This window comes from Narcine bancroftii, chromosome 13 (genome assembly GCF_036971445.1).
Source record: "Narcine bancroftii isolate sNarBan1 chromosome 13, sNarBan1.hap1, whole genome shotgun sequence".
Taxonomy (NCBI): domain Eukaryota; kingdom Metazoa; phylum Chordata; class Chondrichthyes; order Torpediniformes; family Narcinidae; genus Narcine; species Narcine bancroftii.
In genome coordinates, this window is record NC_091481.1 from 69654428 (window position 1) to 69678296 (window position 23869).

The window sequence follows — 23869 nt, forward strand, 5'->3', positions numbered from 1 at the left end:
GCACTGGTCGCGCAGCACGCCGCGCGCCATGACGTCACGCCGTCGGCGAGCTGAAGGCGGGCCGCAGCGCCGCCTGCAGGTGGGAGGAGCGCCAGCTGGACGTCTCCTTGGTCCGGGTCCGACGTCACGGTGCCTTAAACTCGGTAGTGATGCAAGTGTTGGGACTGTGAGATGCAGGAGGATGTCCGCGGGCCCGGGCAACTTCCCTGCAGCTCCATGGGCCGAAACCATTCATGGAACCTGAACATTTCTCTGCATGGATGGTGCCCAAGTTGAGGTTCGTCAGGTTACCTGAAGTTCATCACCGACAGCCCTGAGATCCTTTTTCTGACCATCTGACTCTCCCCTGCAATTGTTGGCCATCTGAACGCTGCCTGATCTGCTCAATGCTTCCAGGATTTGCTGGTTTATTTTGTTTTTTATGTCCAAAATAGCCATTTTTATATTCAGAACCTTGAACAGTACAGACCCTTCAGCCCCCAAAGTCCTACTGACCCATGTCAGCCTACTCCACGATCTAAACCTACCCAGCTCATGCCCATCACTCTCTATTTTCCTTCCATTCGTGTGCCTGTCTCTCTTCAATGCCCCCATCGTTCCAGCCTCCACCACCACCCCTGGCAAGGCATTCCAGGCACCCACAACTCTCTGCGTAAAAAAACTTACCTCTGAAGTCTCCCCTAAACTTCCTTCACTATGTTTGCTGATCCCACCCTGGGAAAAAGGTGCCGACTGTCCACCTTATCTATGCCTCTCAGAATCTTGTAGACCTCCCTTCGAAGAAAGATGAAAGGAGACTTAATGGAGTGGGCAGATTGTTGGTGACTCAGAAGCAGGAATTATTGTCATGGACAAGTCTGAAATTCAATGTTTTGTGACAGCATCATTGTAAAAACATCCAAATTATATAATGGTCTTATAACATTAGTATAAAAATTAAGTATTGATTATTCAGAAATCTGATGGCGGAGGAGAAGAAACTGCCCTTGTGCCACTGGGTGCTCGTTTTCAGACTCCTGTACGTCTTACACCAAAATTAGACAGTCTTTTCAGTGTCTTTAGGTGACAAAGATACATTGCCGACATTTTGGGTCTGAGCCCTTCTTCAAGGAATAAGCAGAAGAAATAGTCATATAAAATAAGCATACATCTAACATTTTCTCTGATTGTGGTTCATCCAATCCTAGGATACACTTGAAAGAGAGATTGCAGCAAGTTTGCTGATGACACCGTGGTTGTTGGCAGAATCACGCAAGGAAGCGTGCAGGAGGGAGATAGATCAGCTGGTTTAGTGGTGTCACAACAACCTTGCACTTACAAAACTAAGGAGCTGATGTGGATTTGAGGAGGGGGAAATCAGGAGAACACAAACTCCTCCTCATCGAGGGGTCAGCAGTGGAAAGAATTAAGAACTTCAAATTCCTGGGTGTCAACATCTCTGAAGATCCATCCTGAGGCCTCCATATCAATGCAATCAGGAAGAAGTCTCGCCAGTAGCTATATTTCATGAGGAGTTTGAAAAGATTTGGTGTGTCACCGAAGACTCTTGCAAATTTCTACAGGTGGACCGTGGAGAGCATTCTGACCGGTTGCATCACTGTCTGGTACGGAGGTGTCTAATGTACATGACAGGAAAATACTACAGAGGGTTGTGAACTCAGCCAGCGCCATCACAGTCTTCACTCCATCAAGGACATCTATAACAGTCAGTGTCTTAAGAAAGCAGCCTCTATTATCAAGGGGTCCCACCATCCAGGCCATGCCCTCTTCACACTACTACTATCAGGAAGGAGGTACAAGACCCTGAAATTGACACCCAGTGGCACAAGGACAGCTCCTTCCCCTCCTCCATCAGATGTCTGAATAGGCAATGAACCACAGTCACTACCTCACTTCCTCTTCTTTTGCACTCAGGTGCCTTGCCTTGCCGCTCTCTCCATCTGCTGTGATCTCTGACCCTCCGAATTGTAGTTGTTGCCTTCCCCGATCTCCTTCGGTGAAGGCTCCATCTTTGAGCTGAGACCGTGGTCGATGTTGAGTTCATGATTAGACAAGGGGAAAAATGCTGAAGTGGTTTCCTGTTGCCTTCTTCAGTTACATTGTCTATGCCGGACGGGTAACCCTGGCAATGATCAACAGATTCATCTGCTCAATGTTTTTAGTTTTAAAATCATAAATTCCAATTTGTAGAATCTGCCTGTAAAAATCATCCACCCTCTGCAATCCCTGGCTTCACGTGACCCTGATTGGGAGGCTAAACAGGTCTGACACCTTGCCCAAGGGTGACCTGTAGGCTATTGGCCAGAAGGAGCGCCTTCCATCTCTTTTTGCTAAGCAATTTCACAGCACTAGCCCTGATAATGCATTTACACTAATTCATCTGTATTTTTAACAAAATTTACAGCAATGTTTGCACTGTGGCGCTGCATCAAAACAGCAAATTTCGTGACATGTTCATGTCAATAAATTCTGATTCTGATTGAGTTTTGGGGATGGCAGGCTTGTCACATGACACAGTTTAGGTGGACGGCAGTGAAACTGCTTTGGGTTTCGAAGAGGTTGCCTCTTTGAAATGTAAAAGAAAACGTTTGGCAGTGATGAAGTTTCTCCAAGCTGAGTGTCTAGAAGCAAGGATCACAGCCTTCAGATTAAGGCTACTGAGAGAAGAAATTTCTGCAGCGGGAGGTGAGTGATTGTGTTTCTCTCTCCGAGAGGACCTCGGGGGCTCAGTGCATTAACGGCAAGGCTCAGTCAGTTTTTGATGACCAAGGGAATAAATGCAGGAAAGTGATGTTGAGGTAACACAATCGTTGAATGGCTGAGAGGATTGTTCCTATTATTCCTCAGTCAGACCTCCATTTGGGGTTGATAAATGTGGTGAGCAACCTTGTACCTTCTGCAGTATTTGAAGATGTCGCTGTAAATGTAAATGCTGTGCGGTTGTTGGCAATGAGAGACAATCCTGTCACCTTGGGCTGCAGCTGATGTCGCAGCGTGTCATTGATTTGATCTTTATCCGCTGCTGCAGATGGATTTAAAATCTGTCGGCCTCAACCAGGCAAAGCAACTCTACACTGAATGGCTTTTTGTAAATAAAAAATCCTTATCAGGGACGTCATAATGTTTCACACAACTGAGAAATATTCAGCTTTTCAATGCCTCTGTGTCTTGCTCTTCTGGGGGTTTATAGGTTCTGTTTGTTGTGATGTTTCAACCATCTCTCTCTCTCTCTCACACACACATTCACATTCTCCTTTTCTCTCTTGTTCTCTCTTTTTCTTTCCCTTCTCTTCTCAGTACCACAAGGAACAGCTCGGCGAGCTGGTTGCCATGGCAATGGGTGGATTTTTTTTAAAAATTGCTTGGCCAGAAGCGAAATGCCACAGATTGGCTGAGAAGTATCCTGGGAGGGACTTCTCAGGCTAGAGATTTGCCCGAATAGTGATGTGTTAGGAAGATAGAGAGACCGTGGGGTGGGGGGGGGGGTGTGGGGGGGGGGGGAGAGAGAGAAAGAGAGAGGGAGAGAGAGAGAGAAAAAATATATAATATGGTATATTTATATATAAGAGTGAGATATATGTACCGTATATCTGCATGTTAGAGAGAGGAGAGAGAGGAAGATATATATAGTGTATCTATATAAGTTAGAGAGTGAGTGAGTGAGAGAGAGAGAGAGAGAAGTTAGGAGGATACAGAGAGAACCATCTCTCCAGCTGACATCTGCAGGACGTGTCTAACTCCATCAGATCCAGAACCCATCTGAAGAAAGGGGACCTTGAAGAGGACGCAGGAAGCGGCTGTCCTTGCGCGACCTTCACCCCACCCCCACCCCGTCCTCCTTCCTCAAACCCCGCCGGCTCCACAAAAGAGTAAGTCTGGTTCCATCCGGTCAGCACTTCCCTGACGCGTTTCTGTGACTGCACCCCGCACGATGGGTGAGGCACACGATGACCTGCCCTCGACCGGCAGCCGTGCCGTGCGAACTCAAACCTCTCAGACTCGCTGTCTAGGCCTGCTCAGTCCCACTCGCTGCCGGCTACTCGGCCTTGCCCCCACACTCGTGTGTTCGCATGTTCCCAAGGGCCATCCAGGGAAGTGTCAAAACGCTGCATTGATTTGTTTTTAATGGTGATACCTCTCACAGTCACAGGACTTTTTAACGCACTTTATAATGCTGACATATGGTTGAGGTACAGTCATAGTTGTATGGGAAGTCATGCTCAAAACCAACTCCCACAAACTAAATTAATACCCAAATGATCTGCTTTAGTGCTGATAGTTAAGGGATAATTGCTTACATTCGAGGGAACACCTCTGTCTTAGCCCTTTGGTCTCTGTGTCCTAGTTTTCAGCGCATATACTCCGTGTCCTGGTTTTCAGAGACGGGCTTTATATCCAATCACCAGCTGGTTTGTACTGGTGTTCGTACTGGAGTTTACCCATGGTAAATGGCCAGAGACCAAAGGGTTAAACACAAAAGTCTGCAGATGCTGTGATTGTAGTAAAAATACCAAAATTCTGGAGGAACTCACAGCTGGTCTCTCAGCGTCCACAGGAGACAAAGATATATCATGGCATTTCGGACCTGAGCCCTTCTTCAAGGAATAAGCAGAATCTCAGAATACAGACAATGCCAGTGGGGGAGGAATCCAGACCAACTCAAGGTGTTAATTGGATTTGAGAAGTGGAGAGGTGAGAAAGGAGGCAGGGAAGGGAGAGAAGGAGCTGGGAGGAAGGCGACAGGGGAAGAAGTGAGTGGGGGGGAGGATTTATGTAATGCCATCTGGGTGGAGGGGACCCAGATGGAAGATGAGGTGTTTGTTCCTCCAATTTCTCAATCTGGCAGTGCATGAGGCCTGTGGCCGGATGTGTCGGCATGGGATGGCGAATTAAAATGGGTGGCCACTGGGAGATCCCCGCTATTGGAACGGACAGAGCTGAGGTGTTCGATAGAGCAGATCAAACAGTGTGCTTCATATAGCAAAGATAAAGACACATAAAACCAACATTTCGGGCTTGACCCCTTCATCAAAGTCCATCAACCATTCCTTGATGAAGGGCTCAAGCCCAAAACATTGGTGATGTATCCTGATCTTTGCTACATAAAGTTCACTGTTTGACCTACTGAATTTCTCCAGCTTTGTTTTTTTCCCCCAAAAAATATACTTTATTCATAATAAATTATTTACAAAACAAGAAAACCATTCAAGACTTTTTACACTCACAATGTCAGTCATTCTCATTAACGTACATTGTTACATTGTCTCAATACCCCATTACCACTCCTGTGGCACCATGTCGTTACTCCTCCCTGTTGTTTGAGGGGCTTCCCCTCGGTCTCAGCCCCTCAGTGCCTGGTAATGGAAAGCTCTAGACCAGGTGTAGCCAACCTTTTAATTTTACATTTTTAATTCAGACATACAGCACGGTAACAGGCCATTTCTGGCCACGTGTACATACCAGGAGTGTAGGTTAATTGGGCACCACGGACGCATAGGCCGAAATGCCCTATTACTGTGCTGTATGTCTAAATTAAAAGTGTAAAATTAAAAGGTTGGCTACCCCTACTCTAGGCTGTGCTCTAATGATTGGGACCAGGATTTGAGTCCCACTCTGTCTGTAGCAAGTTTGTACTAACGGCGGCAGATTCAAACGTGCCGGCCCATGGGAGTTGTTGGGCCACAGAGTGCTGGATAGGAGAGGTACAACCTGTATTGAGTCCAGGAGTTGGGATGTTATGGTAAAGTTGGATATGACATTGGTGAGGCCAAATTTGAAGTATTGTGGGCAGTTTTGGTCACCAAACTACAGGGAAGTTATCAATAAGACAGAAAGAGTGCAGAGAAGATTTATTAGGATGTTGCCTGGACGGAAGGAGCTGAGTTAAGGGAAAGATTAAAACAGGTTAGAACTTTATTCCCTGGTGTGTAGAAGAATGAGGAGAGATTTGATAGATATGTTTATGCGGGATATAAACAGAGTAAGTGTAAATAGACTTTTTCCACTGAGGGTGGGTGAGATAAAAACCAGAAGACATGGATTAAGGAAAGGGGAAAGGTTTAGGGGGAACTTCTTCACAGAGAGAGTGGTGGGAGTGTGGAACAAGCTGCCAGTTGAAGTGGTGAATGTGGGCTCAATTTTAATTTTTAGAACAATTTGGACAGGTCCATGAATTGAATGGGTATGGTTTGGGTGGCAGGTCGGTGGGACTAGGGAGAATAATAGTTTGGCATGGACTAGAAGGGCTGAAGGGCCTGTTTCTGGGCTGTATTGTTCTATGGATCTATGGTCAAGAATTGAACACAAATGACCGGATGTGGCTGGGGTGTTTCCAGAGCCAGATGGATAAACCAGTCTCGCCCTGTGTACTGTGAACCATTTTGGAGCTCAGAACTCCACATCCTTGCATCTGCAGTGGTCTGAGTGGAACATGGCACTTCCAGATAGTGGGCCATGCATAACTTGGGCTCACCCCCTTTCCATGGGTTGTCATTTGACCTTGAACTATGTGCTGAGCTTGGCCTGTCCTCTGACCTTAGAATGATCACTAACCTTGGACTGACCACTGTCCTTGGACTGACCACCAACCTCAGGCAGTTCACTGACCTTCGCTCATCCTCTGATCTTGACCATCCACTGACCTTGGGCATTTCATTGATCTTAGGCTACCCTCTGACCTTGGCCTATCCTGACACCTTGGGAGACCCAGTTGACCTCCTGCAGAACTGACTGAAGGCCACTCAATGCCTCCAGAATAATTCTTCCTCCAGTCGCTAGGACCCTCCTTCAAGGGGCTGCCCATGGGGCCAACTCTTTTGAAGAGTCAGGTTCACAGCTGGCCACACAGGTAAAGTCGGGGCTCAGATGGGTGCATTCAACACTCTCACAGACTCTTCAGAGACACAAGGTGCTCCCTAAATCTCTCCAAAGAATCAGGTCAAGATTTTCCACTTGGACCATCTCGAGGAGAATATACTTTGCATGACATCATGGAATTTGAACCCTGGTTGTTGGCACGGTAATCTCCAACCGTCTCCTTTCCTGTAGTTCTGTCTCTCTCTTTCTTCCCTTTTCCACAGTCTCCTTTCCCCCAGCTCTGCATCCCCCCCCGCCCCACCACCACCACCCAAACCCCTCCCCCATCATTTCTCTCCCCACATTCATTTAAAACTTTTTGCCTTTTGTTCTGGACTCCCTCACCCCCCCCACCACCACCTCGGCTCTTTGTTTTAATTCAGGTGCCCGCTTGCATTTACCCATACTGGGAAGAAGGGCTCGGGCCTGCCATACATCTTCACTTTCTATGGACGCTGACATTTCTGTGTTTTGTACTGGGCAGATCACCCCACCCTTACTCTGGGTTGAGGTTTCAACCAGAGCATTATGGTCTCAGCTGCACAAAATCATGCAACTGATTAAATTTAGCTGCTAAAACAAGAGCAGCTGTGAAGCATTCATTATTATGGATGAGCAGTTCAGTGTTTGTTCGCTCCCCTCCCCGCAAGATGACAAATGTGACCATTTCCACGTGTGACAGTCATTCCCTAAAAAGGGAGCAATTGAGGGGGTTAACTAGAGCAAGAAAAATGAGACGGGGGCCTGGGGGGTCAGCGACTGTGGGAATCACTGGATCAGAGGCGGAACAACGGCAATCTATAATGTGGATTAGCTTGATTGTGCAAAATCTGCTGTACTCATTCCCCCACGCCATTTTTAACCTTCATTTTCTCCTGAGCTTGGACCACGAAAGATATCAAATTTAAATTTAGACATACAGCATGGTAACAGGCCATTTCAGCCCACGAGTCCATGCCGCCCAATTAACCTACACCCCCAGTATATTTTGAAGGGTGGGAGGAAACCGGAGCCCCCAGAGAAAACCCACGCAGACACAGGGGGAGCGTCCAAACTCCTTACAGACAGTGTGGGATTCGAACCCCAGTCCCAATCACTGGCGCTGTAACAGCATTGCACTAACTGCTACACCAACCATGCCACTCCTCAATCAATAAGATTGAAAATGTGCAGAGAAAATTTACAAGGATGTTGCCTGGACTTGGGGAACTGAGTTACAGGGGAAGGTTAAACAGATTAGGACTTTATTCCATGGAGCCTTAGAGATTTGATGGTGGTGCATGAAATGACGAGGGGGACAGGCAGAGTAAGTACAAGCAGGCATTTTTCACTGAGAGTGGGCGAGACAAGAACCAGGGGACATGGGTTGAGGGTGAAAGGTGAGATGAAAGATTCAGGGGAACTTCTTCACACAGAGTGTTGAGAGCGTGGAACGAGCTGCCAGCTGTATCTGGGCTCGATTTGGGCATTTAAGTAAAATTTGGGTAGGTACATGGATGGGAGAGGTATCGAGGGATATGGTGTGGGTGCAGGTGAATGGGATAGGTGGAATAATAGTTCAGCACAGAATAGATGGGCTGAAGGGCAACTGTTTCTGTGCTATAGTCTTCTAAAGTTGCATGGTTTTGTACTTTCCTCTGTAGTCTACACAACTCTCCGCTCTGCTGTTGATTTGTCAATATGCTACTACCTCCAGATTGAGCTGACTTATCTGAATAGCATGCAAAACAGAGTGTTTTTCCCCCCACTGTACCACCTGCATGTGACAAGAAACAATTCAATTAGTTCCAATTGTGTTCAGTTCTGGTCATCACACAACAGGAAGGATGTGGGTGCCATAGAGAGGGGGCAGAGGAGATTTACAAGGATGCTGCCTGAATTGGCAAGCATGTCTCATGAGGGGAGGTTGAGTGAACTTGGTCTTTTCTCCTCTGAGCGACAGAGAGTGAGGGGTGACCCATCAATGGTGGACAAGACCATGTGGATGACTAGAGAGTTTTTTCCCCCAAGGATGAAATGGCTAACATGAGAGTTTTACAGGGCTTGGTTGGATTTTCACACAGAGAGTGATGGGTGCATGGAATACGCGGCCAGCAATGCTGGTGGAGGCAGGGACAACTGGGGTCTTTGGAGATTATTAGAGAGAATTGAGCAAAATGAAGGGTGACGCAGTCAGGAAATTCTAGGCAGTTGTTAGTCAATTATTAGGTCAACTCAGCAATGAGATGTGACAGTAAAGGAATGATGAGAGGCTTAGATAGGGTGGACACCCCGCACCTTTTTTCCTGGAGGGACAAAAGCAAATACCAGAGGACATCTGTTCAAGGTTCATTCACAAGACCCTGAGACAGGCGTATGGGTTATGGATGTGAGGAAGAGAAGGTTTCGATTGTTGGGGGGTAGGTTTCCAAAGGTCAGTGCAACATCGTGGGCTGAAGGGCCTGTACTGTGCTGGTATGTTCTATGATCAACAATGGCCATGGAATCTGCAGCTAGAAGCCCGTGTACATTTGCCCTTCCGTTATGCATCAAACACAAATCCCACTGAAGAACGAGGAGAGATTTGATGGAGGTATTTAAAATGATGAGGGGGGACAGGCAGAGGAAATGTAGGTCAGCTTTACCCACTGAGGGTGGGTGAGATACAAACCAGAGATCATGGGTGAGGGGCAAAAGGGGAAAAGTTTAGGGGGAACTTCTTCACACAGAGAGTGGTGGGGGTGTGGAACGAGCTGTTTGCTAAAGTGGTGATTGCAGGTTCAATTTTAACATTTAAGAGGAATTTGGACGGTACATGGATGGGTGGGGGGCGTAAGGAGGGCTATGAACTGGGTGCAGGTCAGTGGGACTGGGTAAAGAAAAATGGTTTAGTACAGCCTAGAAGGGCCGAAGGGGCCTGTTTTGGTGCTGTAGTGTTCTATGATCCTCCCAACTGCTGTTTCCTTTGTTTCAGGCATGCCTCAGTTCCTTGACTGGTTCGTTCCCGTCTACTTGATGATTTCCATCCTGATCCTGGTTGGGTTTGGCGCCTGCATTTACTACTTTGAGCCTGGCCTCCAGGAAGCCCACAAGTGGCGGACCCAGCGACCTATCACCGAGGGGGAAGTTCGCAAAACGTTAATGATCCGAGACAACTTGGGCTTCAGGCCGCCGGAGGTGTGAACCTTCCAGCAAGATGACCACGTCCAGCCACATGGTTGAGTACCATGTCCTCCACTGACACTGCGCCTCACAGGTAAAGCAATCCAGAGACCAGTTAACTATTCCAAAATTCTTCACACAGACTCTCTCATCTCAACTAGAGTTCCCAGTCGCCAAACATTTCAATTCCCATCACCATTTCCACACAGACACATCTGCCCTTGACCTTCCAAGGTGAGGACAAATGTAAACTCGAGGAACAACACGCCATCTTCCTCCTGGATGGCCTTAAACACAACAGCATGAACATCTAGTTTTCCATCTCTGTTTGGTCCCACCATTACCGTCTCTTCTTTACCACACAGTTAGCACGGCGGTTAGCGCAACACCTTTACAGTGCCAATGACCCGAGTTCGAGCCCAGTGCTGTACCTAAGGAGTTTACGTGTCCTGCCCTTGTCTCCATGGGAAACCCATGGAGATAAGAGGAAACAAGCTCTGGTTTCCTCCCATGTTTCAATGATGTACGGGGTTAGTCGGTTAATTGGTATTTGGGGATCGTGGGCTTGTGCACCGGAAGGGCCTGTTACCTGCTGTGGTGTTGAAATTAAAAATTAAATTGAAAATACATCTGTTCTTACTTTTCTCACGAACCTACCCCTCTCCCATTGGACTCTCCCACTTTCTTCCCAATATTTTATCACCTTTATCCCCTCCCCAGTTTCTCCCACCCCTGGTACAGTTCCCGCTTTAGCCTCAATGAAAGGTCCCAACCCGAAACATTGACTGACCATTTCTCTCCATGGATGTGGCCTGACCCATTGAGTCCTTTCAGCTTCTCTTTGTTTACATCATGATAACATGTTGATAACAATTTGTTTTTAATTTGGAAACAAACTTACCCCTAGAGCTGAATATGGGGTCTGTTTGGTGAGGTTGTAGTGATAACTGATAGTAGTTCAAATTCAAGTTTATATCATCTGATTGCACAAATAACATCCAATGGATAAGGAATGTTAGTCAGTCTGGGTTGCACTCCCATTGGCTCATTGGTCAGTCTGGGATGGACTCCCATTGGACAGCACATGTTGGGCAGTCTGGGGTGGACTCTCGTTGGACAGCACACATTGGCCAATGTGGGATGGACTTATTGCAAGGCTATGGGGAGGAAGTCATGTGACTTTGGGACAGATGGTGAGCTGCTGGAGGAAGGTGCAGCCCACATTCTGATGCTCCTTGAGTAACAAGGGTGGGATAAAAGTGTAATGGGTCAAAAGGAAAACACAAAATTCTGCAGACTCCGCGGTTGAGTAAAAACACGATGCTGGAGAAACTCAGCAGATCAAACAATCTAATTAAATATAGCAAAGATAGAGGTACATAACCACTGTTTCAGGCTTGAGGCCTTCATCAAGGCATTGAAAATGTTGGTAGGCATCAGAATAAAAGGGTGAGGGGGGAGGGGTGGTTGTAAAGTCAGGAGGTAATAGTTAGAGAAGGAAGGGAGGGCACAGCAGCAAGCAGGGGAGAGGAGTGATGGCTGGGGGAATAGAGAGGGAAGGGAATGGAGAGCTGACAGGGGGAAGGGAAGGGAAGGGGAAAGAGAGCAGGCTAGCAGAAACCGGAGAAGTCAATGTTAATGCCATCCGGCTGGAGAGGGCCCAGACGGAAAATCAGGCATTGTTCCTCCAATTTACAGGTGGTCTTGGTGGGATAGTACATGAGGCTATAGACAGACTGGTGAGTCTGGGAGTGGGACACAGGACTGAAATGGTTGGCTACTGGGAGATCCCTGTCACTGGTGCAAAGGTGCTCTCCGATGTAGAGAAGGCCACAAAGGGAGCACCAGGTCCTGTAAATCAATCCTGCGGATACACAAATGAAGTGCTGCTTCACCTGAAATGCTTGTTTTGGGCCCTGGACTGTGGTGAGGGAGGAGATGTGGGAGCGAAGGTGCTCAGCTTAATTTTCAAGCCGAAATTTGCTTGGAATCCTCACGACAAAAAGGGACGTTGAAGGTTGTTCACTGTAGATCTTATCCTGGTCACACAGGGGCTCTGCTCAGTGTCTCTGTCTCTCTCTCTTTCTCCCACCTGCATCCACATCTTTTAGACATACAGCACGGTAACAGGCCATTTCGGCCCACGAGCCCGTGCCACCCAATTTACACCCAATTAACCTACACCCCAGTACATTTTGAACGGTGGGGGGAAACCCATGCAGACGTGGGGAGAACGTGCAAACTCCTTACAGATTCAAACCCCGGCGGTGTAAAGGCGTTGTGCTAACCGCTGCGCCATCTGTGCAGTCCATAGAACATTCCAGCACAATTCATGCCCTTCAGCCCCAATTTTTTGCTGACCTCCGTAACAATCTCACCCTTCCCTACCTCACATCCATAACCCTCTATTGTTCTTACATCCATGTGCCTGTCCAAGAATCTTTTAAATGCCCCTATTCCACCCTGTCTGTGTGAGTTTCCCCCGGGTGTTCCAGTTTACTCCCACTTTCCAAAGATGCACGGGGTTGGAAGTTAATTGGTCACATGGATATAATGGGGCTCATGGGGCCAGATCTCTAAATTAGATTTAAAAATCAATTGTTCCAAGTACTTTGTTGGAAGTGAGCTTGTCAAAGAGCCTGCTTGATGACTGTACGAGGCTTATTCATGAATAAAAAACGACAACAGAGGTAAAGAATGCACCTTGATTAATGTTCCAATATTTCTTTTAAATGCCCAGTCTCAACAAATTACCCCTTGACTGTGATTGGTCACTGGAGAAGAACGGAGCTGAAATGACTGAATTCTGCCGGGGAAGGGAAAGATTTTGCTGTTTTCATTTTGTTCCATCTGGAAGGTGGAGGTGGAGAGAAATCAGTGGAGATGAAGGGAAAGGCTCTGCATGGCATTGAGCTGGTGTGTGGATGGGGGTGGGGGGGAGATGTGGATAGAAGGTGAAACATCATTGCCTACACTGTCCTTCCTCCGTTTACTGTGGTTTAGACTTAGAAAGTGAAGGATCCGTTTCGATGCTGAATCTCAAAATTAGAATCCAAATTCATTGTCATGAGCCCATCAGGATATTTGTTGTTTCACAGCAGAATTATTAGGCAAATATTGCAAAAAATAAACAAAGATTAGTGCAAAACAAGAGAGAAAGCAAGGCAGTGTCTGTGGCTTATTGTCCATTCAGGAATCTGATGGCGGAGGGGAAGAAGTTGTCCTTGTGCCACTGGGTGTTCATCTTCAGGCTCCTGCTCGATGGTAGCAGTGAGAAGAGGGCATGGTCTGGGCAGTGGGGGTCCTTGAGGAGAGAGGCTGCTTTCTTGTGAAAATGCACCTTAAAGATGCCCTGAAGACTGGTGCCTGTGATGACACTGGCCGAGTTCATAACACTCTGTAGCCTTTTCCTATCCTGTCTATTGGCACGTCCATACCCGGCAGTGGTGCAACCAGTCAGAATGCTCTCCACGGTCCACCTGTAGAAGTTTTCAAGGGTCTTTAGTGACGGACCAAATCTCCTCAAACTCCTCATAAAGTCACTGTGTATTTTCAAGAGGGAAATGTTTGTGTGTATTTTGGTCAGTATGGTTCATAGTGTGAAAAATTTTTAAAAATTTTTTAAAAACATGAAAAAAAAAACTCCTCATAAAGTACAGTAGAGCCCCTGGTGAGCCTTCTTTGGAGGCTCCCGGACAGACCCTGAGAGATGTTGATGTCCAAGAATTTTAATTCTTGACCCTCTCCACTACTGACCCATCGATGAGGACTGGGTCATGTTCTCCCGATTTCCTCCTGAAATCCACAATCATCTCCTTGGTTTTGCTGACCTATCTCTTCATGTATACATCCTCATGTGATTCTGCTGAGGGCCATGGAGTCCTCGGTAAATTTATAGTCACACAGTCATGGGGGAAGAGCGAGCACTCAAAGTCTGTAGTGTACATAGACCTTGGTCGTCTCTCATTCCACTCCCTCACTCTTACAAACAATGTTCTAGGTTCAACTTTATTGTCACGTGCACCAAGAGGCTGCGATAGGGCTTGTTTGATGAGCAGCCCAGCAGATATCTCGTACATAGTACAACCAGTAAGACACGGTACACAAGAACAAAAGAGAAGATCAGTTGGGATGGAATAACAGCCTCATTTTATTGTTTAGGGGTTCATTCGGGAGTCTGACAGTGGTGGAAAATATGGAGGAGGGTGAAGAGAGTGTGGCCGGAGTTGAGTGAGTCTATGAATACATGGGCAGCCTTTCCAAGACAGCGGGAGTTAAAGGCGGAGTCGTTGGAGGGGAGGAGGGGTGTGTGTGATGATCTAAGCCACGTTCACAACCTTCTGTAGTCTTGGTAGAGCAGTTCCAGTCCCTCGCAGTGTTGCACCCTGACAGGATATTTTCAATAAATCTGTGGAGTGACTAACAGTGGAGAGCATTGCTTTTAATTACTCACGCCCAGGAAAAGAATCTATAACAAAGATTTAGTGAGAGATCAAATGCATTTACTTTTCGATTGCTCTATCCATTACCTGGCTCAGAGACAGGGTCGTTGTTTTAACGATATTCACCAATCAGATTTCTGAACCACTGATAAACAAAGGGAATATTTTCCAACATCGTCATTGCAGGATCCATGGTGATGTTTAAGATGGTTGTAATCTTTAAGTCAAGTTCTTCCTCGCCATTCCATGACCCCACTCCGAAACACAAATGCTGCTACTTTCCAAGGAAACTGAGATTTTTTACAGATGTAACAGTAATGGGGCCTTCCATAGATTTATAGAACATTGCAGCACAGAAACAGACCCCTTTGGCCCTTCTAGTCTGTGACAAACCATTATTCTGCCCAGTCCCACCTACCTGCACCCAGTCCATAGCCCTCCCATCCACGTACCTGTCCAAATTCTTCTTAAATGTTAAAATTGAGCCCGCATTCACCACTTCATCTGGCAGCTCGTTCCATCTCCCACCACTCTCTGAGTAAAGAAGTTCCCCCTCATGTTTCCACTAAACTTTTTCTCTTTCACCCATGTCCTCTACCCTCAGTAGAAAAAGCCAATCTACATTTACTCTGTCTATCCTCCTCAACATTTTATATACCTCAATCAGATCCCCCCTCATTCTTCTTCTGGCCCACAAGCTCATGCTGCCAATTACACCCTATTAACCTACAACCCTTGTTAGATTTTTCAAAGGGTGAGAGGAAACTGGAGCACCCGGAGGAAACCCACGCAGACACAGGGAAACAGTGCAGGATTCGAAACGGAGTTAACAGCGTTACGTTAACCGTGCCACTAGTCCCACTTGGCACTAGGTTCCGCTAACTGAAGATGTTGTGGGGTTTTTTTTGCAGGTCTGAGTGAACGATCTGGATCCGCTGCAGATTTCCCTTGGTTTCAGCACTTCTCTCCTGACACGGCTGACTGTGATCTCTGTCTGGGTACCTTGCAAATGCTCAGATTGAAGCCCACAATCCAATTATTGTAGTGTGTACTGCATTATCCCTGAATTGCTTCAACTCCAACTGAAGTGACCATCAATCACATCGCATTTGCTTGCATAAAAGTAATTGCATTAAATGAATATACCAACAAATTTAAAATGCTTTAGATTATTGCTGGAACGTCATCAAAAACTCTTCCTCATTGGAAAGCCATATTTGCTACTGATACCGATTGTGTGCAATAGTTTGTAAATGTTAAGTAAAAACGGACATTTCATCAAATAATTAATTCCCAATCAATCCGAGCTGTGTAAACTGCAATCCTGTTCTTTACACTTGAATAAAGGAGCCATGTTTCAAATCGATTTAACCAACCCTTGTTCATCCAAGCCATTTAGATAATAACAAACCAAAATTGCCTCTACTGAGATGAACCCATAATTAAGACAATTGCATTTCAGTATTTTTCCCCTCTATGCTACTGCAACCCAAATGAACCATTCAGGCAGACTCAGCACAACTCAATCCTTACAACAATCCACCTCCAGGGTGATTCAAGATTCCCTGTCAGAACCCATAATATTACCCAATGCTGCCTTCTGCCTGCCGTAAGGCAGACAAAGAGTTGCCATTAGTGTTGCCCGGCTCCCTTTAGTAGGAGAGAGAGAGAATCAAATGAGAGTCCCTTCAGAGCCACCAAGTGTCCGTGGATTCGTCCCCAGCGCTCCCGCAACCTCTAAGGCAGCGCAGACTCCTGTTCGATCCATCGGCCACCAGATCCAAATCTCCGACACGATCAGCACCAAAGGCCCCTTCGGGAGCCCCTTCTTGCCCTCAGCCCCCTCACAAATCCCGGCTCTGCTACCTGATTCCCCCAAGTCTATCTCCAGCAGCCCGTGGGTCCCCCGACCGCAAGTCGCCCGCCAGCCTGTGTGGGTCCTTCAGCCGCTGAGCCTCTCGCTGGTCTGCTGCCGTGGTCACCAACCTTTAGGGTCGCCTCCTTTGCTTTTCCTTCTCAACGGGGTGGGATTTATGATGCCCTGCACTGGCCCGCTGCTCCCCCCAATCGTTTGCTTCCCCTCATGGCTGCTGCCGAGCTCACCTTGGGCTCAGACCCCACGGTCGCAGGGTTTTAAATGAAAACGCCTCGGCTCCTCCAACAGACCGTTTAACGCCTGTATGGAACCGCCAGCATTAGTACTGGGCGGTTGAAGCCTTCTGAGCAGGGCTGTGTCTCCACTCGCTGCTCTCCCGGGTCCGCCCCACTGGCATTGCTGCCTAATAGCAGCTCCAGTGTCATTTTATCTCCACCTTTAAAAATTTACCACATTGCTCCCCATTCACCAGGATCGAAGAACAGCCTTTTAACAACATCCGCCCCTCGGATTCATCAAATTCCAGTCAGAGAAGCCTCCCAAACCATCTTCTCCATAAACCCTATATTCTCCCACAATACTTCAATACTCTGTTAAGGGCAACTCTCTGTCCATAACCCTGCATCAAGCGATAGGAAATAATTGGCCTCGTAGAATATTTGTATCATTCAAGTGTGCTCGAAATTTGTAAAATCAGATCCTGTTTGTTAAAAAAGTGGGTAACCCGGCCAAGGGTTGTGAGACAGCATAAACACATCTTGAATTAAAATATTGATCATGTCTAACTGATTTGCCTATCATTCTAATTCTTTACAGTCTACAGAAGCACTAAGTGATTCAATCTTTGCGGTAAGACGGGGGGAAAAAATAGAAAAACTTAAAGGAACATGAGGGGCATGTTTCTATCCCATTGTGGCAAGTAGTGAATTTATCCACCCATTGGGATAGAGGAAGAAAATGAAGAGCCCGCCACAGAGCCCATTACAGCTCGACATGGAAGATAAATTCTCGGTTTGCCTCAACAAAGAAGTCTAAGAAGGGATGGGAGGAGGGAGGGGTGGGGGAGAAAATGGCTCTGTATATGTGTGAAAAGGAAAAAGTGTGTATCATGGTTAATGTGATTTATGGTGTGAAAAATAAAAAATTTAAAAAAAACAAAGAAGTCTAAGAAGGCAGAAGAATAAGATTTCTTGCCTTACCCTCGTCCACAGAAATCTCTCTGAGAATTGAACAGCCGCCACTTCATGCGGCTCTCATTTGGCCAAAAATCCAGATGTAAAACATGAAGGTTTGCAGCACCGTGCTTGAAATAAAAACACAAAGCTGGAGAAACTCAGCAGGTCAAGCAGTGAACTTTATAGAGCAAAGGTAAAAATACACGACCGACGTTTCGGGCTTGAGTCCTTCATCAAGGTATGGAAAAATGTCGGCAGGCGTCTGAGCAAGAGTTCGAAGGGGGAAGGGGTGGACACAAAGGCAGAAGGGGGAGGGAGGGGACAGGAGTGATTGGGGGAGGAGAAGTTGTTCTCCTTTCCTTGACGAAGGAATCCAGCCTGAAACTTTGGTTGTGTATTTTTACCTTTGCTGAGTTTCTCACTAATCCAAATGATATCCATAATAAACACCAGACAGGTATTTATTGTGGATTGCAAAATGTTACTAGGATCTGGGAACATCACTTGCCCAACCAGCTGTTTGATTCTTAAAGGTCTATTTTAATTTTTTTGCAAAAAGACAATAAAAGAATTTTCAGAAGATTTAATCTCTCAAGATCTCTTTCCCTTTTACAGGGCAGAGAACTGCTCGTTACATGGCATGTGTTCCCAAAGTAACCATGTCGACACCAATCAAAGCAGGGCAGGAGGATCAATGAGGCCCTGGGACGTGTCTCAACGCTGGGAGACACATGCCAGGCAGATAAAACTCCTTCCACCACAGCCCAACATAGTGGGGGGGGTCACCTGCCTTTATTCCAGGGCCAGTTATATCAAAGGGCTGCTTATAGAGGCAACTGGCAAGGCTGCAGATAGCTATATCCCAGATTTAACCTGATCTGAAACTGCCTGCTTATCAGGGTTCAAATTATGTTCAGAGAAACACAGAAGGTGCTGGATGAACTCAGCCGTTTTGGGCCTGAGCCTTTCCTCAAGTTATGAGGAAAAAGCAGACAGGCACCTGAATAAAAAGGCTGGGGGAGGAGTACAGACCAACAGACAAAGGACATGCAGAGGAGGCCAGGAGAGAGGAGGAAGAGGATTGATTGGGAGGGGGGGGAGAATGCAGAGCTGGAGAGGGAAGGAGAGAGAGCTAGAGGAAAGGAGACATAGGAGACATTGGGCTAACAGAAACCGGAGTAGTCGATATTAATGCCATCCGGTTGGATGACGCCCAGGTGGAAGATAAGGTGTTGTTCCTCAGTTTGTAGGTGGTCACAATCTGGAGATCGTGGACAGGGTTAGACCTACAGTGCAGTAACAGGCCTTGAGGACCCACACCACCCAGGCCATGCCCTCTTCACTCTGCTACCATCGTGAAGGAGGTCCAGGAGCCTGAAGATGAGCACCCAGCGGCCCAGGGCAGCTTCTTCCCCTCCGCCATCCGATTCCTGAATGAACAATGAACCAAAGACACAGCCTCACTTTGACTTTTCGAGCACGATTTTTATTTATTTTTGTAAGGTGATTTGTATAAATGTTTGCACTGTCCCGCAGAACACCGAATTTCGTGACTTGTTCATGACAATAAATTCTGATTCAGATTCTGAATAAAATGGGGTTGGTGTAAATGGGTAGCTGGGCATCAGCACAGACTGGCTGGGCTGAAGGGCCTGTGCAGCCTGACCCTGTGACTGTCTAGGGGAGAGCCATTAACAAGGTCCAATTGTCCTTCCATCTAAGGCCAGTGGGTGTGAATGTTGGATGCCTGATTTAATTCCAGTGCAGGACTGAGATTTGATCTGACAAACAAGGAGCAAAAACTTCCATAATTTTGGACAAATAAACTTCTTTCACCCGAAACAATACCCGGTTTCATCCGTGTGACACATGAGCATAAAAAGTGCCTTGTTCACACACTCTGCTGATGTGTGGCCTTAGGAATGATTGCAATTTATGCCCAGGCCATTTGCACGGATCTGCTACCGGGCCGTGATGGGTTGGTGGGGGGTGGGGGGGAGTGGTCAGCAACTCCTAATGCACAGAACCCGGGGACTGGGTGGGGACAGTGTGGTGGGGAGGGCTAAATTGGGGGTGGTGGGGTCAGGAACTCTCAATGTCTGTACTGTCTCAGAGACCCCAGGACTGAGCTAGGGGGTTTCTATGGGGATGGGTGTCCGTCAGGAATGAAGGAACCAATGGGTGGGATTCTGAGTTCCATCAGGTTCCTCCCACTAGTCAGAGTAGATGTAGAAAGGCTGTTTCCCAAGGTGGGAGAGTCGAGGGCAAGAGGGCAAAACTTCAGGGTTGAAGGACGTTTGCTTAGAATGGAGATGCAGAGGAATTTCTTCAGCCAGAGGGTGGTGAATCTGTGGAATTTGTTGCCACCAGCAGTTGGGGAGGCCAGGTCACTGGGTGTATTTAAGGCAGAGATTGATATGTTCTTGATTAGCCAGGGCATCCAAGGTTAAGAGGAGAAGGCCGGGCGATGGGGCTGAGTGGGGAAATGGATCAGCTCATGATTAAATGGTGGGGCAAACTCAATGGGCTGAATGGCTTATTTCTGCTCTTATATCTTACGGATTCTTTGTGAGGGGTTAAGGGGGATTCTGTGTGGGAGGAGGGGTGGATTCTGAGCCAGGAGGGGAGATTCTGTGTTGGGAGGGAGGGGATTCTGTTGGAGGGAAGGATATTCCATGAAAGGAGAGGTTTTCTGTGCCAGGATGGGATGTTCTGTGTGGGTGGGGTAGAAGAGATTCTGTGTGGGGTGGGGGGAGGGTTCTGTGTGGGTACAGAGAAGGGATATTGCATGAGGGAGGATTTCTCCTTCGGGAGGCATGGGTGGGAGGGGAGAGGTGGGATTTCACATGGAGAGGGGTGAGTTTCTGTGTCGGGGAAGGGGGATTTCTGTGTGTGGGGGAGAAGGATTTCTGTGTTGTAGGAGGGAGAGGGGATTCAATGTGAGGGGGGGATTTTCTGTGCCAGGAGGGGAGGGGGTTCTGTGTGGGAAATTCTGTGTGGGGAGGGAGGAAATTTGTGAGTGGAGATGACTATAAAGAGCTGCTTGTGTGGACGCCTGGGATCCTCTACAGTTGCCGTGAGTCCGTGGGGGCGCGGAGTGCGTGCCAACATTCCACTCTCCCAGCTCGGGGCAGCCTCTGGGCAGCCACTGTGCCACAGTTTGGGCAGGGCACAGGCTGTCGGTTCTCCTGGAGACATCGGGCCACAACAGCTGCGGGGCCATGTCCTGATCACTGCCACTCTGTGTGGGACAGCAGGTACGTGACAGCTAAGTTCTGTACTGCGGCTGCAAGTTTGTGTACTCTTGCTATTGACCAGGAAACTCCACCATGTCCCAGGAACTCTGGGGAGCCCATCGATTGGCAGCGATGGAGGATTCAGCTTCTCGCTGTTTGCTGAAGGTTGCATCTTTTGTGTTTAGATGCTAAGTTAATTTGGAGAATTGTGGGCAGATTTGGTCACCAAACTACAGGAAAGATGTCAGTCAGATAGAAAGAGTGCAGAGAAGGTTTACTTGGATGTTGCCCAGACGTCAGGAACTGAGTTAAGGGAAAGGTTAACCAGGATAGGACTTTATTCCTTGGAGAGTGGAAGCATGAGGGAATATTTGATTGAGGTATTTTTAAAATTATGAGGAGGGTAGACAGAGTAAATGTAGGTCGGCTTTTTGCACTGAGATACAAACAAGAGGACATGGGTTAAGGGTAAAAGGGGAAAAGTTTAGGGGGAACATGAGGGGAAACCTCACCATGAGCTGTGTGACTGTGCAACGAGGGGTAAATTTAACATTTAAGAAGAATTTGGATGGTACGTGGATGGGAGGGGTATTGAGGGCTATGGACTGGGTGCAGGTCTACAGGACTAGGTAGAATAATAGTTCAGCACTGACTAGAAGGGCCGAAGAGCCTATTTCTGTGCTGTAATGTTTTATGGTTCTCTGACAGAGGGACTCCAGCATGGCTGGGTGCCTTCTTGCCCTGTCTTTGGACCCGTCCCCTTTCAATCAGCGGTGGGTTTACCCCAGCGGAGAGACTGCTGTGTCTCAGGTGTTGGATCAAGGGAGGGTACCATCATCAGCCTTGCAGTTTCAACATTAAATTTAGCCATAGTGTTGAAATTTAAATTTAGACATACCACATGGCCCACGAGCCCATGCCACCCAATTACAGCCAATTGACCTACAACCCCCAGAATGTTTTGAAGGGTGGGAGGAAACCGGAGCCCCTGGGGAAAACCCACATAGACAACTGGAAGTACATATGAACCCCTTACAGACAGCGCAGGATTTGAACCCCGGTCCTGATCGCTGGAGCTGTAACAGTGCTGTGCTAACCATGCTACCCCAAATCCAAAATAAAAATATGTTGTGCTCTGGCAAACTGGGAACAGCTCCACAGACATTTGTGGGGACCCTGACACTTGTCAGGTCAACTTCTCAGGTTCTTGATAATCCCACTGTATTTATCCCCAAATTACATCAAGAGAAAAATCTGTGGATCAAAGAACAGTTCAGGTCAAACACTATGCTGGGGAAACTCCACAGGTCAAACAGTGTACTTTTTCGAGCAAATATAGAGATACTTAGCCAACATTTCTGGCTTGAGCCCTTCATCAAGGTATGAGCAGGTGCCTGTCTGCCTTATAAGGAAAGGTTGAGTGAACTTGCCTTTTCTCCTTGCAGCGGCGGAGGGCTGAGGGGTGACCTGATCTGAGGAACTGATTGTACGGACGGCCAGAGGCTTTTCAGGGCTGAAATGGCTAACTCGAGGGGGCATAGTTTTAAGATGCTTGGGATTAAGTACGGGGGGGGGGGGAGATGCAAGAGGCATACAGAGAGTGGTGGGTGCGGGGAATGTGCTCCCAGCAACAGTGGTGGAGGTGGGTACAATAGGGTCTTTTAAGACACAATTAGGTAGGAGTAAAATGGAGGGTTACGCCTAGAGAAATTCGAGGCAGCTGTAGATTAGGTTATGGGTCAGCACAAGAGTATGGACTGAAGGGCCTGTAGAATTTAAATTTAATTTAGACATAGAGTACAGTAACAGGCCCTTCCAGTGCATGTGCCTGTGCTACCCATTTGACCTACATTTCAAAGGGTGGGGGGGGGGAAACTAGAGTCCCCAGGTAAACCCACATAGACACAGTGATGACGTACAAACTCCTAATGTGCCCTACTACACTAACCATGTCCCCCTACACTACCTATCCCCTATACTAACATGTCTCCCTACACTACCCATCCCCCTATACTAACATGTCCCCCAACACTAACTTTGCCCCTACACTAACCATGTCCCCTCTATACTAACCATGCCCCCATACTAACTGTCCCCCCTACACTAACCATGTCCCCTCTATACTAACCATGCCCCCATACTAACTGTCCCCCCTACACTAACCGTGTCCCCCCTACACTAACCCTGTCCCCTACACTATCCGTGCCCCTACACTAACCCTGTCCTCTACACCAACTGTACCCCCTTACACTAACTGTGTCCCCTACACTAACTGTGTCCCCTACACTAACCCTGTCCCCTACACTAACCCTGTCCCCTACACTAACCCTGCCCCCTACACCAACTGTGCCCCCTACACTAACCGTGCCCCCCGCACTAACCCTGTCCCCTCTGCACTAACCCTGTCCCCTACACCAACTGTGCCCCCTACACTAACCGTGCCCCCTGCACTAACCCTGTCCCCTCTGTACTAACCCTGTCCCCTACACTAACTGTGCCCCCTACACTAACCATGCTCCCCTCTACACTAACCCTGTCCCCTACACTAACCATGTCCTCTACACTAACCCTGTCCCCTACACTAACTGTGCCCCGTACATTATCCGTGCTCCCCTACACTACCTATGTCCCCTCTACATTAAACCTGTCCCTCTACACTAACTGTGCCCCCCTATGCAGGTTCTAAGGATTTTAATATTTTCTTTGTGTTGCAGGGGGACCTGTGGCAACAATCATGGAGAGGCAGTTTGGTTTTACTCCACGCATCTTGAGGAGGGCTCCATCGAGTCCAATGCCAGCTCAGGAGAATCAGGGACAGGGGGGAGGGTGGCACTTCCCCAACCTGCTCCAGAGTCAGGGAGCCACACAACCCATCTTGAGCCCTATCCTCAAGCGCAAGATCACCATCGATTCCTTCTCACGGCGTGCTGACCAGCCGTTGGGTAACCGCAGCCAGGACACCAGCCCAGGCTCCCCTCAGCCCCCTGCCGTAAGGGCAGGCTCACTGGAGCCGGCTCTGGGCCCCAGCCAATGGCAGGGCTGCCTCCCAGTCAGTCTGCCTGCCAGTTGTGTCGACAGAGGGACCAAGATACCAACATCCTGGCCTCAGCCCGAGAATGAGGCAGGCAGCCGGCTGCTTCCAGC

General features: G+C 47.8%; 1 protein-coding gene and 1 long non-coding RNA gene across 2 annotated transcripts in view; one reads left to right on the forward strand and one right to left on the reverse strand.

Annotated features, from left to right (window-relative positions):
- Positions 1-9810: 9810 nt before the first annotated feature.
- Positions 9811-16052, forward strand: LOC138748386 (small integral membrane protein 45). Its single transcript, XM_069908485.1, has 2 exons — positions 9811-10090; positions 15350-16052. Exon 1 carries the CDS (start codon positions 9811-9813, stop codon positions 10015-10017), a length of 207 nt encoding a protein of 68 aa, XP_069764586.1. The 3' UTR covers positions 10018-10090; positions 15350-16052.
- LOC138748388 (uncharacterized) overlaps positions 14147-23869 on the reverse strand; it is a 29372-nt gene continuing 19649 nt past the window's right edge. Inside the window, exon 3 of the long non-coding RNA XR_011347986.1 lies at positions 14147-14415. This is a non-coding gene — a long non-coding RNA (uncharacterized lncRNA). The remainder of the gene's footprint in view (positions 14416-23869) is intronic.